General features: G+C 39.0%; 5 protein-coding genes and 1 long non-coding RNA gene across 7 annotated transcripts; 5 read left to right on the top strand and 1 right to left on the bottom strand.

Annotated features, from left to right (window-relative positions):
* Window positions 1-215: 215 nt before the first annotated feature.
* On the top strand, window positions 216-3,471 carry LOC148717413 (uncharacterized). 2 transcript variants are annotated; one of them, XR_015994537.1, is made up of 4 exons: window positions 216-361; window positions 2,530-2,568; window positions 2,944-3,039; window positions 3,237-3,471. It is a non-coding gene; the product is annotated as an uncharacterized LOC148717413 (long non-coding RNA). The 2 variants fall into 2 exon arrangements; XR_015994536.1 differs by lacking the exon at window positions 2,530-2,568.
* Window positions 3,472-4,268: 797 nt separating this feature from the next.
* On the top strand, window positions 4,269-8,009 carry LOC111344805 (uncharacterized). Its single transcript, XM_088742779.1, has one exon. The coding sequence runs from the start codon at window positions 4,459-4,461 to the stop codon at window positions 7,300-7,302; it is 2,844 nt and encodes a 947-aa protein (XP_088598905.1). The 5' UTR covers window positions 4,269-4,458; the 3' UTR covers window positions 7,303-8,009.
* Window positions 8,010-8,788: 779 nt separating this feature from the next.
* LOC148717414 (uncharacterized) lies at window positions 8,789-11,047 on the top strand. Its single transcript, XM_088742787.1, has 2 exons — window positions 8,789-9,016; window positions 9,156-11,047. Exons 1-2 carry the CDS (start codon window positions 8,843-8,845, stop codon window positions 9,615-9,617), a joined length of 636 nt encoding a protein of 211 aa, XP_088598913.1. The 5' UTR covers window positions 8,789-8,842; the 3' UTR covers window positions 9,618-11,047.
* LOC148717415 (uncharacterized) lies at window positions 10,318-13,294 on the bottom strand. The gene is made up of 2 exons (XM_088742788.1): window positions 12,714-13,294; window positions 10,318-12,356 (listed from the first exon to the last, which is right to left on the bottom strand). Exons 1-2 carry the CDS (start codon window positions 12,833-12,835, stop codon window positions 11,861-11,863), a joined length of 618 nt encoding a protein of 205 aa, XP_088598914.1. The 5' UTR covers window positions 12,836-13,294; the 3' UTR covers window positions 10,318-11,860.
* A 136-nt stretch (window positions 13,295-13,430) lies between these two features.
* On the top strand, window positions 13,431-17,567 carry LOC148717416 (uncharacterized). Its single transcript, XM_088742780.1, has one exon. The coding sequence runs from the start codon at window positions 13,622-13,624 to the stop codon at window positions 16,448-16,450; it is 2,829 nt and encodes a 942-aa protein (XP_088598906.1). The 5' UTR covers window positions 13,431-13,621; the 3' UTR covers window positions 16,451-17,567.
* Window positions 17,568-17,711: 144 nt separating this feature from the next.
* Window positions 17,712-23,270, top strand: LOC148717417 (uncharacterized). The gene is made up of 2 exons (XM_088742776.1): window positions 17,712-21,716; window positions 21,987-23,270. Exons 1-2 carry the CDS (start codon window positions 18,884-18,886, stop codon window positions 22,016-22,018), a joined length of 2,865 nt encoding a protein of 954 aa, XP_088598902.1. The 5' UTR covers window positions 17,712-18,883; the 3' UTR covers window positions 22,019-23,270.
* Window positions 23,271-25,688: the final 2,418 nt, after the last annotated feature.

Below are 25,688 nucleotides of genomic sequence, written 5' to 3' on the forward strand. Positions count from 1 at the left end.
CAAGTTTCCGAGGAAAACAGCAGGAAGTTATTGTGAAACACGTATCTCTAGGAACTCCTTTTCATGGTCAGTAAATACCGCACTTGATAAATGAATATTTTACTTCATTATCTTACTGAAAGAGACAATATTACAAGTAGAACGAGAATAACATTATTATTAAAGATGTTGAATCTCCAACCGTGCGTAACAGCTAAACTGTTAGGAGAGACATAATTATGCAAAGTATAGTGTCAGCTTTCTCGGAAAACTGGAACAAACTCATCATTAACTGTTTCTAAGAATTTTGAAGTCCCATGGTTGAGCTTCTGTAAAATCGTAACCATTAATGACAGCAATTGAGAGCGGTGCATCCTTAAAGGTATCATCAGAAAAATAGCAAACCTGAGGTCAACGCACTATTCCATCTTTGAACTTTCCTTAGAAATCTCAGAATTATCGTTCTCTTTGAAAAACGCCAGCTCCTTGACATCTCCAAGTCGGAGGGGTATTTAGCAAACGTAACCTCTGATAAGTAAGGGAATTGATCTCTGTTCAGATCAGTTGCGTTCTTGTCGATAGCCGGCAGTTTAGAGAAAATTAACATCTTTGTTATGTAAAAGTGATTACTCACAAGATTAATTTGGATTGACTCCTTTCCAAGGCTATATACCAAAGATTGCCACTTTTTTTGTCACAAGCAAACTCGCCGAGCTGCTTAAATTTTTCTCGGGAGACCTACTAGTGACTTGAAAATCGCATCTGCGTTACCTGTTTATGCTTGATAGACGTTTTCTCCTCTCCAGGAGATTTTTAAAACTTTTTGCATTTCAAATATCTTTCAGAGGAGGGTATCAATTTTTACTTATAATTTTGATTTGATGAGTAACGTCATGCACATGAGGTTTAGTATTTACGGTGACCGCGGCTAAATGGCTTAGAGGTATTGTATGGGGTGAATAGACTGAATAACATTTTCACCACGAAAAGATATAATGTCTATATAGTTTATTTGGAGTATTGGGAGACTTAAGCAGGCTTTCGGGATTATTGCCAATAAGGGGTTCTTGGCGAAAAATGACTCAAAAGTAATCAAAAATACAACACCATCGCGCGATAGATTTTTTTTTGTGTCGTTCATTTTTGATAACCATATACAAACTAGAGCATGGGTACTTTACTTGCTTAAGTCATTAAAGATTGATACGAGAATCTCAATCTGTCACGATCCTGCCTTAGATCGTGAACCTTGAGTTATTCGAGAGTTACAACTCCACTGATAATTAAGGAATTAATCTTTAAAATAACTGGTGCAAATCAAATTTACAGTGATAGTTGTAAATTTCACACAGGAAGATAATGATATAACAAGAGAAAATAGGGGTCTCTTGGACACAACTTATTAACTCTTGTGTGTAAAAAATATAACCAATTAGATCGTTTAAAAGGAAGCAGCAGATTACCAATTACTAGCTTACCAACCAAATATGATCTGAGGTGAGCAGTCAAATTTTGCTGCTCTTTAGATGTAAGGGGTACACATGTAGTAATTTGATGTCTTGATTAAGTCTCTTCTTTGAGTCATGTTGGGAGATTTGTCAGAGATTCCTAATATTGTTCAGCAGTCCGAAGGAAGGCATGAAATCTCACAATCAATTTCATTTTGTAAATGGTGGTGACTAAGTAAGCACTAAAGATATCTTTTTCACTGAATGATGAAGTTTGAAAGAGGCTGACAAGCTCCTTTCATTAAAAATATTGCATCCTTTGTTTTAGGTACAAAAAACTTTTTTAGAACAAAGGATACAATTGTGGCTTAGCCTTAATTAGTGTCAGGAAATCCTTTGCAGCTACAATTTTCCCGTTGAAATTGTCAAGTGCAAGAGGACAATGCACAATGTTTTTTTGTTTCAGTCAACATGGTTATAGAGTATCTTGACTTATTAGTATGAGTAAACCATAATCAACCTATGTCAGCATACCTCATGTTAATTAATTATAAAAATAGATTCCATCATGCTACGTGTCTGTTTAGAGATAGATCACAGATGACATCAAATGTGGTAAGAATCAAAAAGTGACACACAAAGTGCAGTGGGACTCGCTAATGTTCTTATTACATTTAGACGTCATCTGTAATCTATTATTTTAAAAACCCACAACAACATGGAGTGTATTTACTTTATACATGTTTTAGTATAATTTCAGAGCTGAGCAAAGAGTTTCCAGCAATCTGATTGGTCGAGCGGTTCCTTATATGACACTATATAAACCGCTCTATGCGGTTTATATAAAATGTTAAAATAAAATGTTAATAAATCTTACTAAAATGTTATGATTTTAGAAATTTCTTTGTTATTCAGCTCTGAAATTATACTAAAACAATTATTCGGCTCAGGTTCGGTGAATATTGTCGAATAATCCCCTCGGCTTCATCTCGGGGATTATTTGACGATGTTCACCTCGCCTTCGGCAAATAATTGTTAAATATGATAAAAGCAAAAAGTTGCTTAGAGTTGTATTCACTTCATTCAGAATTTTTTTTCACAGTAGTACCCAGCTGGCCCGAGAAACATGGCCCTCTGATAAGTAAGGGGATCGATATCTGAATTGTTCGTGTACTTAATGTAAACTTAGGCTAAAAGGAAAATATCTTCTGAACATAATGACTCAATAGTTCTAGAAATTATATCACTGCTTTCAAATAGCACTGTGCCAAATGTATAAACATCAAACTGTTATCACTTTCACAGGCAAGCTTTAACTGTCAAGAATATGAAGCAATCATGAATCTTACTTTTTAGTCATCACCAGATACATGCTGCATGATGTTAGGCACAGGAAAATCAAGTATTGCAGAAGCCACGAATATTTAAAGAAGCTGTTTTGTATCTTAAATTTATTGATTATTTTGTTCATTTCTCTTGAAAAGAATGATTAACAGTCCTTATCTTTTGCTTAAAGCTGTTGACTGATTTGCTGAAGAAATATCTGAATAAAGCCGGCCTCATTATGAAGGATGGATACCATCAGATCACCACATCATCACTGGTGACAACGGTTAGTAAATTTCCTGAAGGACTAGAGCAAAACCAAAAACAACAATAACATGGTGCATGTTTCATCATTTGTTGTAGACAAGCAAGTCTAAATTTAATCGTGGGAAAGTTTGAAGACCGAAATGAGGCTTTTTACGCTTCAATTTGCCTTGACTATTTTCCATCGCGAACCTTGGTTATTTTTTCCTATTTTCACAGATAATCATGCATGGCATAAAAAGGTACACCCAATGCTAAAGCGTGACCTGAAATCATCCGCGCATGCGTCCTTGGAGAGACGATATCCTGCTGGATGATCTTGCATAATTATTTGCTAATTTGCAACATTTAGTGGAAATTCCTTGGCTTCCAAGAGTCCTTAAGATCATTTTCTCCCGGACAACATGTATATCCAATTTTAATATCCAGAGTGAATAGATGTCATGTTATCTATCATCTTTTTACTTCTGTGAGGACGCTCGGCTCTTTGAGAATTTTTCAAAATTCAAGAAGCTTTTAGATTTCGACTGGGAAAAATACCTCAGCATCAGATTTTAGCTCTGAGTGCACCTCGAGCTAAAACTCGAGATTCCAATAAAACTGTGACATGGGACTTGTCCCTCACATGCGTAGAATAAATGGATTACATCGCATATCTAGTGTATTTAGCAATGATTCCGAGAAGGAGGTCAATTTGCATTCTATGAATCTTTGGTCATCCACATATTTGATTATATTTTCTCCAAGTTTCCGAGAAAATCCGGGACGATTGCTTGTCATTATTTTATGAATCTGTCACCGCTACCATACAAAGGACAATTACCGTTTTATTTTAAATTCAGTTTGCTTTTTCCTTTGGTTTGTTTCATAACGGCATTATCGAAACCCAGTCAAGCGTTCATGGAGCTATACACTCCAATGCACATGTTGCATCTAGTCAAGATATGAAGAAAGATTTCCTTTCAATCACTCCAGTCACACATCTGCACCATTAAAAAGGCGACAGTAAACGAATGGACAGGGTTTAATAGCGAACAAGTCGTCTAAGTCTAGGTTGATTGACTCTAAGAGAACCGGGGAAATGTCGTTTATCACACTTCCGTTACACCTTCGTCTAAAACACTTGCCGTTTTCAATACTTTTTTGTCATTTCCAACGATGTATTTCAGAAGTCAAGAATCTGTTTACCTTTTCTCTCGCCTCCCCCTCCCCACCCTCTGACAAAAGGGAGTGATTGCGTGATATCTGCTTTCCACAGTTATCGTGTCAACAATGAGTTTATATTATTATCCGCATACATCTCATTGGTTCTGAAAACAAAGCCATGCTGCTCTGATGTTATCTTTAAAGTTAAGATGCCTCGAATTCCTAGATGTGTCTGTTTGCTTTCATGGAAGTTTTCAACAGTTAGGCGCGTTGTTTTCCTCAACAGTGTTAGGAAATGGCGTCCATCTGTGAGCCATCGGAGGAAAAAACTAACGGTACGAAGTTAGTGCGACTGCTTATTGATGGGGGAACTCAAGCGCTTAGGAAGGTCTTAGAATCTTTCATACATCCGCCTTCAACATTACAAATTATGCTAAACAACAACATGGCGACCCTCGTCAACTTACAGAGGAGACGTATATTAAATGATAACCAGTGGGAAAAGCTTTTTCCTCCATCAGGCGACCCACCGGACTCTAACGCATTTGATATCACTCTTCTACATTTACTGCTTCGAAAAATCTGTCCCGCTTTGATTGAACCTGCCACAGGTTGGAACGAAATGCCCGCAGACACGGATCACAGTCAGGAAGCAGAGATCGTCCGGATTAAATGCTTCCGAAACAGCCTGTGTCATAGCATTTCCACCGGTGTTCCTAATGACGAGTTTGAAGGCAAATGGAACACAATTTCTCATTCTTTAGTGGCCTTAGGGCTCGATCAGCTGGAAATAGACTGCCTTAAAACCCAAGACATCGATCATGGTACGCAGCGACGAATCGATGAAGAAGTAGAGAAATGGAAGCTTGAATTTGAACCGAGAATGAAGATCATAGAGCAGGAACTTAAACAACTAAAACTACACATTTCAAGCGATCAACAACATATTTCCGCGCAACGTGTTCCTAGTGAGCTTCCCAATTGTCTTCCAGATGAGGTTCACCATGTATTTGGTCGTTCAGAAGAAATCAAACGAGCCGTGGAGGCTGTTCAAAGCGGAACAATTTCTATTGTGTCTTTAACTGGTGGACCGGGGTTCGGGAAGACCACTGTGGCCAATAAAGTGGCCCACGAGCTTGCTAAGCCAGAATACGGCAGGAGTGTGTTCTATTGCTCACTTACGTTCCAAACATCCCTCAAGGACGTAGCAACCACAATGTTCCTTACCTGTAGCAACAGCCACTCTCAGCCGCCTGAAAATCCTAAACTTTGGCTTCTTAATTGGAGCAAACAGCAATTCGAGAAAGTAACACTGATTCTAGACAATGCAGATCAAGTTCTCGAATCTAAGGGTGGACCAGAGTTTGTAAACATGTTGCGAGACTTGAGGAACTACTCAAAGAAAAATCTAACCTTTATTATTACCTCTAGAAAGACAGTTAATACATCGAGTTGTGGTTTCAAGACAGAAAACATCAGATTGACCAGTTTGTCTTTCGATGCGGCAGAAAAGGTTCTTCTTTCTAGGACTGGCCCTCTGGAACAAAAGCTTTCCCAGACGACGAAAATGGTTAAATTGTGTGGCTGCATCCCTTTGGCGCTTTGTATCGTTGGCTCGTTGCTCTCAGAATTCAAAGAGGCGAAATTGATTGAAAGTCTTGAAACGAAACCTTTGGATGTTCTTCAAGATAATGAACTTTCGGTCGAAAACGCCATCAAGACTTCATTTGATCTACTGAATCCTACCGAACAAAAGGCGCTGTCAATCATGTCTGTCTTTCCAGGTTCTTTTGATTTTGATGCAGCTGAGGCTGTAATGACAACAGGAATGGACACTGATGCTAATCCAATTGTGATAATCCGCTCACTAAGAAACAGGTCTCTTTTAGAACAACCAACTTCAAATCGATATCAAATTCATCCCCTTATCCATGCCTTTGTAAAGAGAGTTGGTCAAGAAAACTATTCCGAAACAATTCTCCATGCAGAACAACTGGTATGTAACTACTTTATTTCTCGTCTCGCTGAAAACGCCGACATATACTGGAGCAAAGACAAATGCAAAGAATCTGTTCTGAACTTCAATGAAGACAGACATAACTTCGAGTACTTTTTGCAAGTTTACGTTGACACTTTAGATAAACTTGATACAGTTACAGAATCCCCTCAAATACCTACGAATGTGTTTCTCGAAAATTTTCCACAAAAGTGTATGTATTTAGAGATGTGTCTTTTACCAAGTTTTTACGTTGCCTTCCTCGAAAATCTTTTGAAGTACTTTGAAACCGAATTTGTCCCACTACACATTGTTGAACTTTTATGTCTTCTTGGGCATGAAAAGAGGAAGGTAGGCAACCAAGAACAGTACAACAATCTTATGGAACGAGCTAAGGAAGTTTATATCAGGACTTGCACAGCTTTCAAAGAATGCGGTTTATCACAAGTCCTTTTCTTCAACAGTTACGCGCGCTTGCTTCGAACAAAGCCTCAGCACGTACCTCGTGAATGGACCTCGCAATCCATCAGTGACGTTTACGGGATAGCCTTGAATTTGTGCCGGAAAAAGTTAGGTAAACATCCCGAGACTGCGGCGACCTTACTATTCTATGGATGGCATCAGAAAAGTATTAATCTACTTCAGGAAGCAATGGAACATTTCCAAGATTGCCTCGGGAATCATTTCATGACTGCTCAATGTCATAAATACATTGCAGACTTTTATTTTAGATGTTACTTCCCTGACGAAAATCGCGCTGATATTGAAAAATGCTTTGAACATTACGAAGCTGCACTGACTATGATGGAGAATCTTGGTGTGGGTGATCACAAGGAGAGTATTTTAACCCTAAGAAAGTACGCACTTTGTCACCAAAAGAAAGACAACTATAAAGAAGCCATCAATATCCTTACGAAAGCAAAAGAAGTCGCTGAGACTGAATTAGAAGAGGATCACAAATGGAAGGTTATGATTGAAACTCAGTTGGCTCTTCTACATGAATGCATTGGAAATGTAAAAGAAGCGAAAGAAATTATGAGTAAAGCACTTGAAATGAATGAACGACTAAACCAAGCATTAAATCAGCTATCAAACAAAAAAGAGATCAAAGAGTTCCTTGACCGTCATCCAGAGCTCAACTGAATTCTTATAAGACCGTACTTGCGTCGATGATGTTGACAGATAGAGATCTCTGACCACAGTTAATAGAACCCTGACATGGTTTTCGTCTAAATACATGAACTGCAACGGAAGTTTAACTGCAGTCGCCGGAGTATAAACGGCGAACTCTGAGTATTAGACCGAATTCGTTTTAAGAGTCTATACAAGCGTTAATAAATGAGAAAATGCCTTATTCAAGGTCTGTAATAGCCTCTAGATAGAGAGGCTGAGATTTTGTTTCAAACGTTTCCGTTTATGCAACTGATGAGGTCGTCCACCGACGTAGTAATGACCGTGACGTTCCTGCAATGATAGTCTATTAGATTAAATTTCCATGATGTGAGATTTGTGACTCGCTTCTACTTGGGTCAAATACCTGTTCATTTCCGTCTAACTACTGAATTTTCCATCTCATCAATATAAAAATTAAGATAAATATCCTACACTAAATACGTTTAACATTCTTAAACGAAAGAGTGTTAAATTGGATCGAGTTTCAAGATATCATATAACTTCTAGCTTCTACTAACTAAATCTAAACTGAATGATCGAGTAACAATCCGAAATGGCTTTGTTCAATACTCCTTGTACGAGCAGTCTAACAAACTATTTTGCATGAAATACTTCGGCCACATCGTGAGAATGTTTGTCGACGCGAATGCTTTAAATTAAAGAACTTTATTGACTGTTGAATACGATGCGAACGCTAATCGTGCATTTAATTGGGTAGAGTAATGAGCCATAACTTCTTAGTGAAAGCCCTTTATGATTCCCGGAAAGCAGATTATCTGCATTTATTTACCTTTTCCTAGAAAAGCAGAAGAGATGATAAACGATTCTTTGAATCTCAAGCAGTTTATTATGACGTGATAGTTGGATAACAAAGGTTTTAATATTGAAGACGATCGAAATTCTACATATCCTTTACTTGTTATTACTATATTAGTTTTCCTTTGAGGTATCATCCCTGGTTTGTCAGTTGACGTTTGATGATGGTTTGCCCTTCGAGCCTTACGTCTTCTCATGCGTGGTGTTAGCCCGTGCGATACCTTATTGACAATTGTTTTTGTTCCGTCAAGTTTCCGAGAAAAACCGCAGGAGTTTACTGATAGTGAAACACGGATCTCTCAGAACCCCTTTATATCAGAAAATACCGCACTTGATAACTGAATATTTTACCTAATTTTTTTTTTACTGAAAGAGACAAAATTACGAGTGGAGCGAAAATTGCTTTTATATCAAAGACGGGAAGTGATCGTCTAAAGAGTGGACATTTTAAAAAAATTAATCTTGAATCTCCAACCGTGCATAACCGACTAAACTGTAATCAGAGACACATGTATGCAAAATGTTGGCTTTCTCGGAAAACTGGAACAAACTCGTCATTAACTGTTTCCGGGAATTTTAAAGTCCTGTCGTTGAGCTTCTATAAAATCCTAACCATAGAGTCCTAAAGTGTGACGTCACGTTGCCATGACAGCATTTTTTTCTGGTCTAAACAGTTTAAACTCATACTTCAAACATGGCGTCTTTATCGATATGCTCACTCGTTTCTTTCTTTTCTGGAGAGCAGAAATCGCTTGATCGCGGAGAAAACCACTTCAAATTCGACCATGTCCAAAGCTTTATTTATTCCAGGGGAGTTATCAAAGGTGAAGTCCAAGCAAGCATGAAAAATAAGGACTACAAAGTCACAGTAAGTTGCCAATTTGGGATCACAACACGTATGTTCAATTCGAAGAACTCCCAACCCCGATTTCACCTCCAATTTAATGTTTATATTGCGGAATATATATTGCAACTTACGTGTCTGTTTCGAATTATCTTTTTATCAGATTTATCTCGATGAAAACCTTGAAATAAAAAACACAGAATGCGAGTGTCCTCGCGGCGAGTTCAAGTGCAGTCACACGGCAGCCATATTTATTTATGGCATCCATAACCTTAGCAGGACGGACCTGGAATGCCAATGGAAACGAAAGCGAAAGGCAGAAAGCGTACAGTCTGCAAGCCAGATGTTTCCAGCGCCACCGAAGAAGAAGGATTACAGCCCTTTGGCGCGCGATCCTAGCCGAGAAGATCGGATGTGGCTGTACAGCGAACTAAAGCGCTATGGCAAATTTACAGGGACCTGCTGGATCTTGAGTCCCGAACCACAACCTGCTACCCCTCTCTCGATCAAGACGATTGAGGATATCATTTACTCAGAAGGTTTCCTTATGGCATCTACGAAGGAAAAACAATTAGAGTACTTGATTGAGAATGCCAAAGTAGAGGAGCTAGCTAGAGAACCATAAATGTTGTGAGCACCCTCACGGCTGGCCAGCGAAACAGCCCTGCATGGCACCAAGCTCGTAGAGGCCGCCTGACTGCTAGTAATTTTGGCTCCGTCCTCCAGGCAAAAAGAGTTACACCGTCTCTTATCAAGCGACTACTTGGGGAATACAACTTGAGTGGAGTTAAAGCAATTGCATGGGGACAGGACAATGAGACTGAGGCCCTGAAGTCCTTCACCAACATCACAAACTTTACACCTGTACAGACCGGCCTTTGGCTACACGAGTCGGGAGATCTGGGTGCTTCCCCTGATGGACTTGTGGGAGACGACTCGGTGATTGAGTGTAAGTGCCCCTACACACATCGAAATGCGACAATCAAGGAAGCTTGTGGGCACAAAGACTTTTACTTGGAGGAGAAGGAAGGGAATTATACGCTGTCTACCACATATGTTTACTGGCATCAGTGTCAAGGCCAGATGTTCCTGACAAAGCGCAAATTCTGCTACTTTGTTGTATGGACCACAAAGGATAGTGTTGTTATCAAGATTGAATGAGATGAATCTTGGGAGCACAATATTACTATCTTGAGTGATTTTACTTTCATCAACTATTCCCAAAGATTACCGAGGGAGAACTTTGAAAAGTGGTGCACAGATGCTGGACATAATCAAAGTGGGGGGGAGGGGGGGAGTGGGAGCTAATGTAAATAGGCAGTAGCTAATGTTAAAAGGTATTTTTTTAAATTTCATACATTAATTTCTTAATATAACATTACATATTCTACACTCAGATAGAGACACAAGATGAAGAACCCACATTTTTCCATTTAGCATAGTAACTTAATAATAAATTACATTCTTCCTGAAAGCAAGCTTAAACAATTTTTTTTTGCAACCAATGGCTACTGGTAGCTGGTAACACTTATCCTGGTTACTCAACAGGGCCCAGGTGCATAAAACTTATGCCACACTTAAGTAGGCTTGGATAGCAATGCAAAGGGAAGGGGAGGGAGCCAAAACAAAATCCATGCAGCACAGGTTATTTTTTCTGACTACCTCTCACCATCCCTTAAAGCTAATTTAAGTGTGGCTTTAGTTTTATACACCTGGACTCAGGCTCCCAGCTTCACAAACACAAAAGTAAAACCTTTCAGCCAGCAGGACTTTCACACTTGGAACTACTGGACGAAAGAATTCCATACTGGTCACATGCCCCTGACCTGGATTTAGTTGAAATGACAATTTAAGAATGTCACTGGATTTCATTATAATCTATTTTCACAGAACACATAGTAGTTTGTATTAATGAACATAAAGGAGATGAATATCAGAAAAATGTAAAACTGACCACATCATATTTTTGACCAAAGCTATGTCAATACCATTTGATCTGTTACAGTAGGGCTTCTAGTAATACAAAAATAATATTAAAAACTCATTGTACTATAATTTAGTTGAAAAAAAGTTCTATTCAGTCAAATTCAAAGTCTTTGCAGCCATCCTTGATCAATGGATACTGCAAATTAACAAGAGCTGAGCACAGTTGGCATAGCTTGTCAGCATGGCACCTCAAAAATGCTGGGATGAAGCCAAGGATGCGAAAACTCTTAAGTCTTGCATTTGCACGCTCTACGTGGATGCGACATCGAGCTATTGATTTTGTCGCCCTTGCCTCACTCTCTGTAAACTTTCCATTGTTGAGAAATGGTGGTATGTTCACTGAAACACCTCTTGGAACTACATCGCTGATGAGAAAACCTTTGTCTGCCAGAACAAGATCACCAGCACTCAAATGTTTACAAAACCCAGACTCTTTAACCATGACCTTGTCACTGACTGAGCCAGGAAAAAGATCACTAACATAGGTTATAACTCCATTTGGGGCAACCCCTATAATGACTTTGAAAGAGTTCATTCCCCTGTAGCTGGAATTTGTAGCATTCTGCTGGGACATGAGCTTAGGTGCAGCAATTTCAATGTCTGTACAATCAATCACAATGCGGCAACTGCTGTACTCAGTGAAAGAGGATGGCAAACACATCTTGTTCTTTTCTCTAGATGGCACGGTTGTCATGATGTCTTTGAACAGGAGAGAATGCAAAACATGGACAAAAGTTAGTACTATGTTAGCAACAGTTGCAACACTGCATGAAAACAACTGGGCTAAATGTAGATTGGTATAATTTTGTTTCAGTTTCATCAGAGTGATAAATATCTGGTCCTCAAGTGTGATCCCCTCAACCTTCCATCCAGCATAATAGTTTATTTCACACCCTTGAATCTTGAAACATATCCCACAACAATATCAAGAACATCCTTAGTGGGTAGACCTGTCTCCATCCATATCACCTCAGGGCTCAAGCTCTTAGCAGAGTAGTGTGCACTATAGTAACTTGACATTTCCTTGTGTTTAGCAAGTTCTGTTGAAGTCATATCAAGCTCTATTGACAGCAGAGCTTCTTTGGAACTTGTCTTTTCCTCTTGTGAGCATTCAGTGGAACATGGTTCAGAGTTCTCTTTAATCTCTTCAAGCACAGATGCTACAGTTGGTAATTTCGTGGGCTCGGCAGACACTTTCCGTTTTTTCTTGGGGGTAGGTGTACTGGGAGGTGTTGCTCCTGTACCTGGCAGCAAGTCCAAACTATCAAACAGCTTGTGCCTGTTTCTGTCACTGATGGTTGGCATATTTTCTTTTCGCCCATCTTTAAAGTGACAACTGCAAAGTCGCGAATGTTTGCTGGGCTTTCTATCTCCTCTCCTATAACAGAAAAAGACAGAAGCAGTTACTATACTTGCGCTTAAAAAACCCAAAGTTTAGTTGGTCACATGCTTAACCTTGTAGTCTAAGACGTGAATGCGAAGCGAGTATTTCTCTGAGCTTGTTACTTAATACTAGTTAGTGTAAAAGCTTTGATACTCACAACTATCATATAGTTTTTTAGTAACTAAATAATCTTAGATCAAGACTGAAGACAAGGAAAGGCAAAGCCGCGAGAAAACAAATAAGACAAGAAAGAGAAACAGCTAATCGTGAATCAGTTTGAGATAAAAAAAAAACAGCTATTTCTAATCGATGGTACAGCATCGAAATATATATTTTTCGAAAAATACTCACCTTACAAATGATATCCACTTATCATAGAGTGTTTTATGTTTTTTCTGGTCTGGAAACGAAAAGAATCGGCAGCAGTGGCTTTCAGATGTGTGATTGCAATCTGGATGAAAACACTGGCCCATCGCAAACTTCGTCTCCGTTGCGTTTTGACTCGAATTATTGCTCACCAGGTGCTTTTGTCCGCTTATTATACTCTTCAATAGTAAGGCCAAAGGTTATCTTGATTCTCTTTATCTTATTTCTATTATTGGAGGATAAATTGCACTATTATAGCTCTTGAAGTGCTCGAGGTCAACGACAATGTGTCACGCTAGGGACGCCATATTGGTTTGTTTAGACCACAGAATTCCGGTGCTATGGAAACGTGACGTAAGCACTTTAGGACTCTATTAATAATAGCAATTAGGAGCGGGGCATCCTTAAAGTAAACAAATGACAAGGAACAAGGAAGTCGAGGAAACAACAGCTATGGATGGAAAGATTAAAAGGGGTTGCAATAACAAACTCGAAATATGTATGCTAAAATGGATGCTAAACGAACCGTGATATTAAGTTCCCCCAAAAAAATCATCTCGAATATTTAGCCTTACATAACACATCAATCATGCTATGACAGGCACATGCAAATTAACCAATGATACAACCGACAGTAAAAATATCTTTCTCGGAAACTGAATCATTAAACTTTCTTAGAATTATTTTTTGGCCTCTTGTGAAGTGTTTTGAGCTGAACAGGCTGTAAAGTCATGTCAAAGATGAAAATTTTGTTCGTTTCCCTAAGGATGCGAATTAGTCCACCAAACGCACGCGCGCATCGGTGAGGTACGCCTATTCTTCTATTTTAGAAACGACATTTTTATGAATATTTTACCACCAAGACCTTCCCTCGAGTTAAAACAGCAAAGATAATGGCTAGCGCAGCCTCTTCTCCTGTCTCGTCTGGCTCTTCTGTGTACGATGTATCAGAAGAAAAAACGAATGGCACGAAGCTGTTACGACTGCTGGTTAATGTAGGAACTCACGTTCTGCGAAGTTTATTGCTTTCTGTCTACCAACCAGATAAATTACAAGTCGTATTAAACAACAATAAGGCAAAGCTTCAAAAGCTGAGGCGCAAAGGTGTAATCTTCAAAAAGCAGTGGGAAATGTTGTTTCCTACCTCAGGTGATCCACCGGACTCAGAAAAGTTCGACATTACACTTATACATCTCTTGCTTCGTGAAATTTGCCATCTTGCGGCGCCTTCAACTGGTTGGCACATAATGCCTGCAGACGATGATAGTAGTCCCGAGGCAAACATCACTCGTATCAAATGCTTCAGAAACGAGCTATTGCACGTTGTTTCTACAGGGATTCCAAACAACGAATTCGAGATTAAATGGAGCAAGATATCATCAGCCATAGAATCCCTTGAAATAAGTATACAACGGAATAAAATTCAGACCCTGAAAACCAACCCCATCGATCATGAAACTCAGCAGTATTTGGAAGAGCAGGTCAAACAATGGAAGTTAATGGAAGGACAAGATTCGAGCAACGTAATGTCTGATATCTACAGTTGTTTACCAGACAAGCTCCCAGAAGAACTTATGTTTGGTCGGTCCCAAGAGATACAAAAAGTCAAAGAGATCATTCAAAATGAAATAGTCCCTGTCGCTTTGATCACTGGGGGACCCGGATTTGGAAAGACAACTGTGGCAACCGCAGTGGCTCATCAATTGGTAAAAACAGAGAATGGCAGGATTGTGCTGTTTTGCAGTCTGTCGTCAAAAAAAATATTGAATGAGGTCGCTACAGAAATGATCCATTCATGCGGAGCAGTCCAAACGCAAGTACCCGAAAATCCAGTTCAGTGGCTCAAAGACTGGAGCAAACGGATCCAAACTCAAGTGACTTTTGTCCTTGATAATGCAGATGACATCCTCGACTCTAACGGTCGAACATCATTCCTTAACCTCTTGGTTTCCTTGCGAATGTTGTCGGCGCAAAATGTGACGTGTGTTATTACCACGAGGAAGACATTTAAAGATCCTAAAATGCAGACGAGCGAAGTGAGACTAAACCCGTTATCAACTGAAGAAGCAAAGAGTATCCTTGTGTCTCGTGTGTACGACCAAAATGTCCGAAAGAGGCTCTGCAAGATGGACGAAATAGTCGAACTTTGTGGCTGTGTACCCTTGGCTCTCTGCGTCGTTGGATCATTGCTTCTGGATTACTCGGAGGAAAAACTAATCAAAAATCTCCAAGATCAACCTCTCAAGGTACTGGAAGATGATCAGATGTCAGTGGAAAAGGCAATAAAGACTTCCTTTGATCTCTTGACGTCAGATGAACAACGCGCTCTTGTTCTTATGTCTGTGTTTCCGGGCTCTTTTGACTCAGATGCTGCTGAGGTCATAGTGGAAGCTTGTGCAAGCTCTGAAACCCTTCCCATTTCTATCCTTCGTTCTTTGAAAAACAGATCGCTCGTGGAGCAGCCAAGTTCCCAAAGATATCAGTTGCATTCACTGATTAAGGCCTTCGCGAAAAGTGTCGATCTATCGGCGCTGTCTTTGGCTAAAGGGGAGAAAGTGGCATGTGCTCATTACATGTCTCGCCTCGCTGAAAACGCCGATTGCTACTGGGGTAAAGACACTTGCAAGACGTCCCTCGATTCCTTTAATGAAGACAGGCACAATTTTGAGTACTTTCTTCAGGCCTTCGCTCAATGGAGGGGAAGTGAGGGCTATGTGGCCATGAATTCCTGTGAAGCATTTTTTGTCAATCTTCACCAGAAATGCCTGTACCTTGAAATGTGTCTCCTTCCCAGATTTTATACCCAATTCTTACAAAAGTTGCTCGCGGCCAATACTACAGAAATTAATCCTGTGCACAAAGTCGAGCTTTTATGTCTTCTTGGACATGAAATGAGAAAAGTAGGAGAGGGAGAAAAGTACAAGAACTCTATGGAAGAGGCTCACAAGTTGTATTCCGAGAACAAAACAGAATTTGACAAGTACGCATTATCAGAAGTCATTTATCTAAATAGCCATGCCCGTTATCTCTCCGAGCAAAACACCTATGCTCGTAATCTCTCCGAGCGAAGTACGCCTACAGCACCCAAAGAGGTGTATGACGATGCTTTACGAATCTGTGAGCAAAAACTCCGCAATCATCCTGAACGAGCGGCAACGTTGTTGTTTGCTGGAAGACACGACAAGCGTCTCAAAAATTTTAAAGAAGCGGAAGAAAAACTCAATGAAGCATTGAAGCTGCTCAAGGAGTGTCTTGGTGAACATTTAATGACTGCTCAATGCTTAAAAGACATTGCTGACTTAAAATTCAAAGAAGACAACGGCTCATTTGCAGTTGACTATTACAAACAGTCTCTGGAAATGATGGAACACCTGGGCATGGATGGCCACAAGGAGACCATTTTAACTCTAAAGAACTTTGGATCTCGCCAAAGCAATAATGGTAACTACGTGGAGGCGAAAGCGTTGTTTGAGAGAGCGGAGCGTGTCGCCGAGAGAGAACTGGAAAAAGACCATGCGTGGAAAGTAAAGGTGAAGACGGAGCAGGCCATTGTATTTTACGAAGAAAAAAGAGAAGATCAGATGGAAGAGGCAATGAAGAGTGGACTAGAAATGTGGTACAGACTCGGCAAGACTGTCCAAGACCTAAACAACAAGTATCTGATCCGGAGAATTCTAGATTGTTATCCTGAAAGATTTCCAAAGGACAAGTACCCTCACTGAAAGAAAAGGAGCCCTCCTTCAACTTGAGTGAAGAATGAACCGACGAAGAAATTTTATCTCTCTACTTAACAACTGACTTCGTACTATTCCGGCTTGATGCGAGGATTAGTATGTCAATGATTTTAACTTTCCGTTATTCTCGATCAAACTCTAATTTGCAGAGTGAATTTCAAACAGTGCAGCATAACGAGAGTGTTCTTTTGTAGTATTATTTAGCCGGATTAGAAGCATAACTTGATTAATACCAAACTTGGACTGACCCAGCGCTGATAATTCAGAACTCTGAAAAGAGTGTCTAGAACATTTAATGGTGACGACAAGTTTATTATCCCAACAGAAATAGCGCATGCAAACTTATCTGAATTAATGTCAAAACAATAAACTATTGGTCTCGCCAATCAGAATTAATCTTAAGAGTAAAATATGACCTAAAAAGATCCAGAATTATCGTTCACTTGAAAAAATGCCAGTCATTTTAAACCTTCAGGTTAGAGGGGTAGTTAGCAAACGTAACCTCTGATAAGTAAGAGAATTGATATCTGTCATGCTCTTGTGAATGATTTAGACCTAGGCATTTTTTCCGAAAAAGTGCCAGTCCTTTTAAACCTTCAGGTTAGAGGGGTAGTTAGCAAACGTAACCTCTGATAAGTAACCTCTGAGAATTGATATCTGTCATGTTCTTGTGAATGATTTAGACCTAGGCGAGAAGTTACATCTCTTTTCTGTATAATCAATTACTCATTAGATGAATTTGAATAGACTCTTTTAAAAGACATGTGCCGAAGACTATCACTTTTTTGTAACTGTCAAGCAAACTCGCCAAGTTGTTTGAATATTTCTGGAGAGGCTTACCAGTGACTTGAAATTCGTATCTGCGTAAATTGTTTATAGATTATGGATATTTCTCCTCTCCAGGAGGTACTGGAGATGTTGAAATTATTTTCTCCATTAAATATCTTCAAGAGAAGGGTCTTAATTTTTACTCATAATTTGTAGTTGCCAAGTAAAGTCGAACACACGAGTTTTGCTGTGACCGCCGCCAAATGGCTGAAAGATGCTACAATAATTACTAGTTATTGTAAAGGGTGAATAAAATTTTCACCACGAATATATATAACGTCTAGTTCACTTGGAGTAATGTGAGACTCAAACAGGCATTATTCGTGAACTCTCAGAACAGAATTCATACGAAACCAAAAACACACATTAGCATTGTGCGATTCTTGTTTTGCTTCCATCATTTATTTTTGAGAACCATTTCCGAACTAGATCATGCCTAGGATTTAAGATTGATATGAGACTCTTTATGCTTCAGTCTGTCATGATCGTGCCTTAGATCATGAACCTTGAGTTGTTCACGAGTTACACAGTTTTGTCTTAAGCGAGACTTAAAGTCTTACGTGACATGATACGCTATTCTGGATAGCTTCGTTGTATCTTCGTAATTTTCAACATTTCTCAGAAACTGCTTGGATTCCAAGAATCCTTATGATCAATATTTTCCGGTAAACGTGTATATTACCCTTGGTTTCCCAAAATAATATGGTGTCATGTCATGGGTCACATCGGATGTATTTTTGTGTCTATGAAGGGGCCTCTTTTAGCATTTTGAATATTTTTATGGAGGCGCTTAAGAAACTGCAGCTAAAAATCATGATTTTGAGTGCATTTATCGCTATAACGTGGAACCAACATGCCATAACTGGATATTGCACATCATTGTACTCAGTATTAAAACACAGAAAGTAATCGATACATATTATTTCGGCACCACCATTCTAACTTTATTTCTTCATTCAAGTTTCAGAGAAAATCCGCAATGATTTGTTGTCAATATTCCAAAACATCTGTCTTATTATGTTCTTTACATCATTGAGAAATTACAAATGTCAATTAAAGTTATTACTTAATCATTAAAAGAGGAATGTAACCGAAAGTGGGACAGTACCTAAACTACCTACCAGCTGAGACAGCTAACATCAACTATAACATAGTTTCTTAGTCAGCAATTAAATACATTTTTTGACACTTAAGTTGAAGTTGACATGACAGGCTCGTGCAAATTCCATACTGTAGACAATCTTTCTCGGAAACCGTGGAAATTCAGTGTACAACATCGAGTCTTTCCTAGAATTGGGAAAGTTCCCTGTTGACTCATTATAAATTCGTCAACGAGTCTCTCGTAGAATTGGGAAATTTCCTTGTTGACTGATTATAAATTCCCCATCGAGACTTTCCCAGAATTGGGAAATTTCCCTGTTGACTGTTGATAAATTATTTTTCGAGTCTTTCCTAGCATTGGGAAATTTCCCGGTTGACTGGTTATAAAATTCGCGTCGATTGAAAATCGCAATTCGTGGGAATCTGAAGGCAAGCCAAGGTTCCTGTTCTTCTCAAAAGGAAGTTGTTATATAGAGCTCTTGAAAGTAGGCCATGGCTGCCGGCAGAACATCCTACCCAACTTCTGCTGGTCTTTGTGGACCCTCAGTGGCGGTACTGTCTGGAGAAAAGATAAATGGCACGAGGCTGACAAGACTGCTCATTGATAAAGGAACCAAGGCTCTAAGGAAATTCTTCGATTCTTTTCATCCAGGGTCAACATTACAGCACGTATTAAACAAAAATCGTCCAAAGCTTGAAGAGCTGAAACGGAAGCGAGTAATATTTGATACGCAATGGGAGAAATTGTTTCCTTCCTCAGGTAAACCACCAGACTCGAAAGAATTCGACATGACGCTTCTACACTTATTGCTCCGTGAAATGTTTCATCTAAAAGCTCCGTCGAATGGATGGCACAAAATGCCAGCAGACACTGATGCGACCCCTGAAGCCAATATGGTACGTATCAAATGCTATAAAAATGAGCTTTGTCACAGTGTTTCTACTGGAATTCCTAATGACGAATTCGAAGGCAAGTGGAACAAAATATCTTCGTCTTTAGAAGTACTTGAGGTAGCCGCCTATCGGAAGAAACTTCAGTCCCTGAAGAGTGCTACTATTGATCACGATGCTCGGTTGCTGGAAGAGGAACTCGAACAATGGAAGAGAGAGAAAGAACTTGAGAAGAGTGGAAAAGTCTCTGAACTCTCCAGTTGTCTGCCAGATGACATACCAGAAGAACATATCATTGGCCGTGGTGACCAAATTAAAGACATCAAAGATAAAGTTCAAAGTGGAACGGTTCCTGTAATTCAGATCACTGGTGGACCGGGATTTGGAAAGACGACCGTAGCCAAGCGGGTGGCCTGTGAATTAGCGAAACCCCAAAATCAAAGAACCGTGTTGTTTTGTAGCCTATTAACGAAGACAACTTTCAACGAAGCGACCATGGAAATGATCAACTCATGTAATAAAGTGGTCAACATGCAAGTACCAGAGAATCCAGGACAGTGGCTAAGAAACTGGAGCAAACAGATTCAAAACCAGGTCACTTTTGTTCTTGACAATGCAGATGGTGTCATCGAGTCTGAAGATCGCGAATCTTTCCTCAACTTCTTACGTGATGTAAGAATGTTTTCGGGAAAAAATGTCACATTTGTAATAACTACAAGAAGAATATTCCAAAATCCTGATCTACAGTCAAAAGAAGTCAGGCTACAACCGTTGTCAAACGAACAGGCCAGAAATCTACTGCTCGCTCAGGTTCAAACTGTCCAAAAGCTTTCTAAAGCAGAGCGCATTGTGGAACTTTGTGGCTGTGTTCCTCTGGCACTATGCATTGTTGGATCCCTGCTTTCAGATTATACCGAAGAAACTCTTATTAAAAACCTGGAAAAAGAACCACTTGCTGTTCTAGAGGACGATCAAGTGTCTGTAGAAAAAGCCATCAAGACTTCTTTTGATCTTTTGACTGAAGCTGGACAAGAAGCCTTCGTTCTAATGTCAACTTTTCAGGGGTCATTTGACTCATTTGCTGCCGAAGCTGTAATGAAAGCATGCTCAATTCCTGGGATTCAGCCCATCTCGATCATACGCTCCTTGAAAAAAAGTTCGCTAATCGAGCAACCAAGTTTTCAGAGGTACCAGATGCATTCACTCATTCACTCTTATGCGAAGAAGATTGGACAAGCTAAGTATGCCGATCTCTTAGCTAGAGGAGAAAAATTGGCCTGTGTTTATTTCATGTCTCGCCTTGCAAACAACGCCGAACTGTACTGGAAAAGAGACAGCTGCAAAGAGTCTCTTTCTTCATTCAACAAGGACAGAAGCAACTTCGAGCATTTTCTTGGCAATTATGCTCGAGGAAGGAGAGAAAAGGATGAAGAAATTATGGAAGGCTCTCAAACTCTCTTGGAAAGTTTTCCACAGAAGTGCATGTATTTGGAAAAGTGTCTTCATCCAAAGAACTATGCTCAGATCCTTGAGCAGTTATTGGACACATTTGACTCAAATAATCAGCCAGTGCACGTTGTAGAACTTTTGTGTCTTCTTGGACATGAATGTAGGAAGAAAGACCAAAAGAAGTACAGTGAACTTATGGAGAAAGCGGTAGAAATTTATCGTTTGAATGCTGCCAAGTTTAGGGAAAATCCGTTATCAGAAGTCTACTTCCATAACAGTTACGCACGTTACCTTTCCGATAAAAAAGATCCTAAAGAAAACAAAAGAGTTGAGAAAGAGACCCAATCAGCTCTAGATGTCAGTAGTACAAGTCTGGGCGATCTTCATCCAGAAACAGCAGCAACTCTTCTTCTTTCAGGAACCATTGCAAAGCGCCGTAAGCAGCGTGATACAGCTACACGACAGTTAACCAAGGCATTAGACCTCTTTCAACGGTGCCTTGGTAAACATTTTATGACGGCCGAAGCCCTGAAGGCCCTTGCAGACCTTCGTTTGTTTCTGGGTGGGGAAACAGAAGAGGAAGACAACTTAAAAATTTGCCTTGAGCTTTATGAGGCAGCCATAGAAATAATCGACGATCTCGTCGAGGGTGGAAGCAAAGAAAGCATCCTGACTTTGAAGAATTGTGCAACTTGTCACGAGAAGAGAGGCAACTTAAATGAGGCAATGAGTTTATTTAAAAAGGCGGAACGAGTTGCCGAGAGAGAATTAGAGGAGAAGCACGAATGGAAAGTTTCAATCAAGACCACATGGGCCATCTTACATGACGAGATGGGGGACACGGATAACGCGAAGCAAATGATGCTTGAAGGACTGTCGATGGCCAAGAAACTAAACTTGTCGATGGAAAAGATGAGAAACAAAGGCCCGATACGATCTTTTATCAATCGTTACCCAAAGGAGTTCCCCGAGATTGAATTTCCAAGTAAGTAATGTCTCCAAGTTAGAAGGCGCCCTATAACTCAAACCTAGCGTTGGTCGACTCGAACCAAAACTGATTTTCCGATGAACCCCGTAATATATTTACTATTATTTTATTCTCGAACCAGTTTTTTTTTCCTTGAGGATATTTTCAAAATAAACTTTCCCAACCGAAAAACGACCGAAAAAATTCTTTATTATTATTGAACACATTGAACTAACTTTAAGCAGCCGAATACCAACACTGTAGTAATTCCCTGTTTTCGACTTTCAGGAGGAGAAAAGAAGAAAGGAAAAAGAAGATGAGAGGGAAAAAGAAGAAATGTAGTTAAGATTCACAATAACGATTTTATGAAAGGCTAAGGCCCTTAGCTAGATTAATTTCTAAGAGACATTAAAGACCTGACGGATAAACACATCGCAGGCATTATGTTCCCTATCCGTCCAAGAAATTCGACAAACTCCCAGAGCTCCTAATCTTTTTCAAATATTTTTCTTTTAAGAAAATTTTGCAGAATCAGATTTTTTTTAGTAAATTACGCTGGTATACGGTAGCTTAAAAATAACATCGAAGAAGAGTTGCACAATTTTAAAGTAATCCGCCTGATTTAAGGTATTGAACCCCATTTTTTTATGACAAACATTTTCATTTCAAAAAAAGTTAATTTTTGTTATTTGATCAGTCGGGTATTTTGGAGGTCAGAATTTAGAGCCTCACTAACCATTTGAGGAGCACATATCCCTCCTACACCCCAGGCTGGAAGGGTAAATGGAGCAAAACAGTCGCTGACAAGCAGCACTGCTTAAGGAGGGAACTTTTTTGTAGGATTTTGGAATAATTCAGTAAGGATTAGAAGCACATGAAACGAACAGCAAAGTGGATCTGATCAAGTATTGACCATTCAGAGCTCTGATAATTAAAGGAATGTCTCGAACACTTACTGTCAAAAGACAGTTTTATTATTCAAAATCAACTAACACAAGTTTTGTATCGATTTCATTCAGAAGTATTTTTCACATTATAACGCAGCCGGCCATACTTTATCTCAAGGATAGAGGGGTAGTTTTAAGGGTGACTTTAGAAAATGTAACACTCTGATAGGCAAAGGAATCGATTTTTGAATTGTTCTTGTAGATGAGGTACACTTAGTCAAAAAGGGAAAATGCCTTTGAGCATAATCAATGACTCGTTATATAAATTTTTTGATTGCACTGAAATCAAAGTGTGCCCAAGATTGACGTAATTATCACTGTGTTGTCACTTTCGCAGGCAAGCTTACTTTCAAACTCACCAGGTTGCTTAATTGTTTCTGAGGTGTTCTAGTGAATTTTAATTGTATCCCTGCGTTGATTATTTTAACAGGAGAGGTATGTCCTCCTCGCCTGGAATAATGCAAAAAAATCACTGATAACAATGATTAGTGAATGAGTGACTAAATAGTCTATCAAAGAATGTATTTCGTTTTTGTCACTAGGTATAGTTCAAGACGTGTAATAGGCTCGTACAAGCTGTTAATGTGAACTGTTAGGACTGATTAAAAATGAGGAAATGAGGAAATACAGGTTTCCAGAGATAATCCGATAACAATCAAGCAAAACCAACAACGTCATAACATGATACACGTTTTGTTTTCATTATTTATTGTAGACAAACCAGTCCGAACTAGTTGGTAGGAAAGTTTGGGAGACTGAAACGAGACTCATTATGCTTTAATTTGTCGTGACTAGTTTCTATCGCGAGCCTTAGGCTATTTTTGCTTATTTCATTGATAACCATGCATGAAATATAAAGGGTACACCCACTGCTGCGTGAATTGGTCATCGTTTAACGTTGTCTAATCAGAAAAGGGCAATCAGCGTGAAGGTTTCTGGCTGGCACACGAGAATCTTGCTACGCATCCCAGACGCTCTAAAACTGTGGGATTTTGATTTTCTTCGAGGGCTAGCTCCAGTCCGTTTGCATGGTTTTTAGGTTGGAAGTATGAGGAGAATTATGAATCTTTTGACCTTAATGCTGGCGAGTTTTGAAAGCGGAGCGATGTGATTTTCGGGGGAAAAATCGCTTGGGCGCTTGAACCCTTTCAAAACAAGGTTTCCACCTTTGACCTTCTTTTATTAGTTACATTCAACGACGAACTCAAACTTATTCAAAATCGTTCAAAAAATCATTTTTTAGGCAAAAGGACGACTATACACCACAGGTAAGTAATTCAACGTTTAATTACCACTGATTTATATACATAGTCACCAATATATCGCTATAGGTGGGGCAAATGGTAAATCTGGTACATTCACTGTAAAATAACAATCGGCTACACGAACAGATTGTACGTATGGGCCCTCTGTGGTCACAGGACAAAACTAAGTCATGTGATCAAATGTTGACATGGCAGCCATGTTTGCTCCAAAAAGATTTTTCAATTTATATAAGATGTGACCAGGCTCACAATTGTGCATGACATTCCAATATTTTTTGTTATAATTTTAGAATTACATCTTCAGAAACTATTTCCTATGATAACCAAATTATCATACATACAGGATTTGCATCATAAATTTTCTTTTAAGTCGCACCATCTCATTTAACTATTTCCTATGATAACCAAATTATCATACACACAGGATTTGTATCATAAATTTCCTTTAGAATGATCACACCTAACTTCCAAAATTTTAGAGAATTTCCTGCTGTTGTTCGATTCCTTAAAAAAGAAGTACAGTTAGTTAGTTTAACTCAGTAGTTCAGAGTGTCAAGACCAGCACTTACAAGCTAAGAACCTCTTGGTCACAAAAAGAGTAACTTCAGTACATGTAACCTCAAGTTAGTGACCTATTTTACTGAGGATTTGCTTGCAATCACCCTTTCTTTTTATCAGTATTATTTTTTTTGTACTTTCCTGTATAAATATTGTGGCTATAAGTCTGTCTCGTTGTTCAAATAACAACATCAGAACCTGCCTCGGTCACAAAGAGATCAGAGGGCCATCATAGAAGGGCTCATAAATGTATGATAATCATCGAACTGAAGAAGATGAAATGTACAAGAAGACTCAAAATCTGAAGATAGATAAAGATTTATAACTTTAGTAGATTCGTCAAGTTACAGAGTTTAAAGTCTGGTTGTATATGAAGGTGGAAGAAGTAGATCAAGAATCTTTCAGAGTACATCAATCAATATATCGACAGCTGCATTGGTCAATATATGGATCAAGGTACCCTACTTGAGAATACCTTCATATTTTTTTATGTTGATGATGTGCAACTGTCGATTTGATTTGATTCATTATACAATATCTCATAAATAGAATATTTAACAATTATTCCACGAGCGTGTGTTGGATATGAGATGATAGATAGCCAACGAGGCGCATAGCGCCGAGTTGGCTATAATCATCTTATATCCAACAAGGGCGAGTGGAATAATTGTTTTATTAAAAACATTAAATCAAATTATTAAATTTTATTAAATTTTAAGCTCCCTTTTAATTTTAAGCTGACATATACGCTTGCCATATTTGTAGATTATGGTATATTGGCTGATATACCATAATGGCTAAGCCAGTAAAAAGTCTTGAATTGCATTATCCAATGATCTAGTTTTTAATAATAATAATTATTGCAGCTACTGCCATCTGTTATTTTTTTTCCTGCGATCAATCATATTTTTATATTTATTATTTCTTGATGATAATAGACAGCATCAATCTTGTGGTCAACTTTTTCACCATGAAATATGTACCAAATCGAGAATGTATATTATAAATCACGTCTGGTTTAATCAACAGAAAAGAAAAACAATGATTAAGCTTACAAGTACATGCGCTCTGTAGCGTCCCCCTGGATCCACCACTGCATGTGCAACAATTATGTCAAGGATATAACAAAATACAAGACAGAATTTAGTTGAAACAGCTGGTAGCTGTCTGAATAAGAAAATGGAAGAGTGTACATTGTCATATTTGCTACATCAGTATTG

The sequence above is a fragment of the Stylophora pistillata genome, chromosome 13 (genome assembly GCF_964205215.1).
Source record: "Stylophora pistillata chromosome 13, jaStyPist1.2, whole genome shotgun sequence".
Lineage (NCBI taxonomy): Eukaryota > Metazoa > Cnidaria > Anthozoa > Scleractinia > Pocilloporidae > Stylophora > Stylophora pistillata.

Excerpts from the sequence above, each read along its gene's own strand:
- LOC111344805 (XM_088742779.1), top strand. The coding sequence starts at position 4,459 with ATGGCGTCCATCTGTGAGCCATCGGAGGAAAAAACTAACGGTACGAAG.
- LOC148717414 (XM_088742787.1), top strand. The coding sequence starts at position 8,843 with ATGGCGTCTTTATCGATATGCTCACTCGTTTCTTTCTTTTCTGGAGAG. Across the intron at positions 9,017-9,155 it reads ATAAGGACTACAAAGTCACA|ATTTATCTCGATGAAAACCT; the intron begins GTAAGTTGCCAA and ends TCTTTTTATCAG.
- LOC148717415 (XM_088742788.1), bottom strand. The coding sequence starts at position 12,835 with ATGGGCCAGTGTTTTCATCCAGATTGCAATCACACATCTGAAAGCCAC. Across the intron at positions 12,357-12,713 it reads AAGTGGATATCATTTGTAAG|GAGAGGAGATAGAAAGCCCA; the intron begins GTGAGTATTTTT and ends TTTCTGTTATAG.
- LOC148717416 (XM_088742780.1), top strand. The coding sequence starts at position 13,622 with ATGGCTAGCGCAGCCTCTTCTCCTGTCTCGTCTGGCTCTTCTGTGTAC.
- LOC148717417 (XM_088742776.1), top strand. The coding sequence starts at position 18,884 with ATGGCTGCCGGCAGAACATCCTACCCAACTTCTGCTGGTCTTTGTGGA. Across the intron at positions 21,717-21,986 it reads CCCCGAGATTGAATTTCCAA|GAGGAGAAAAGAAGAAAGGA; the intron begins GTAAGTAATGTC and ends TTCGACTTTCAG.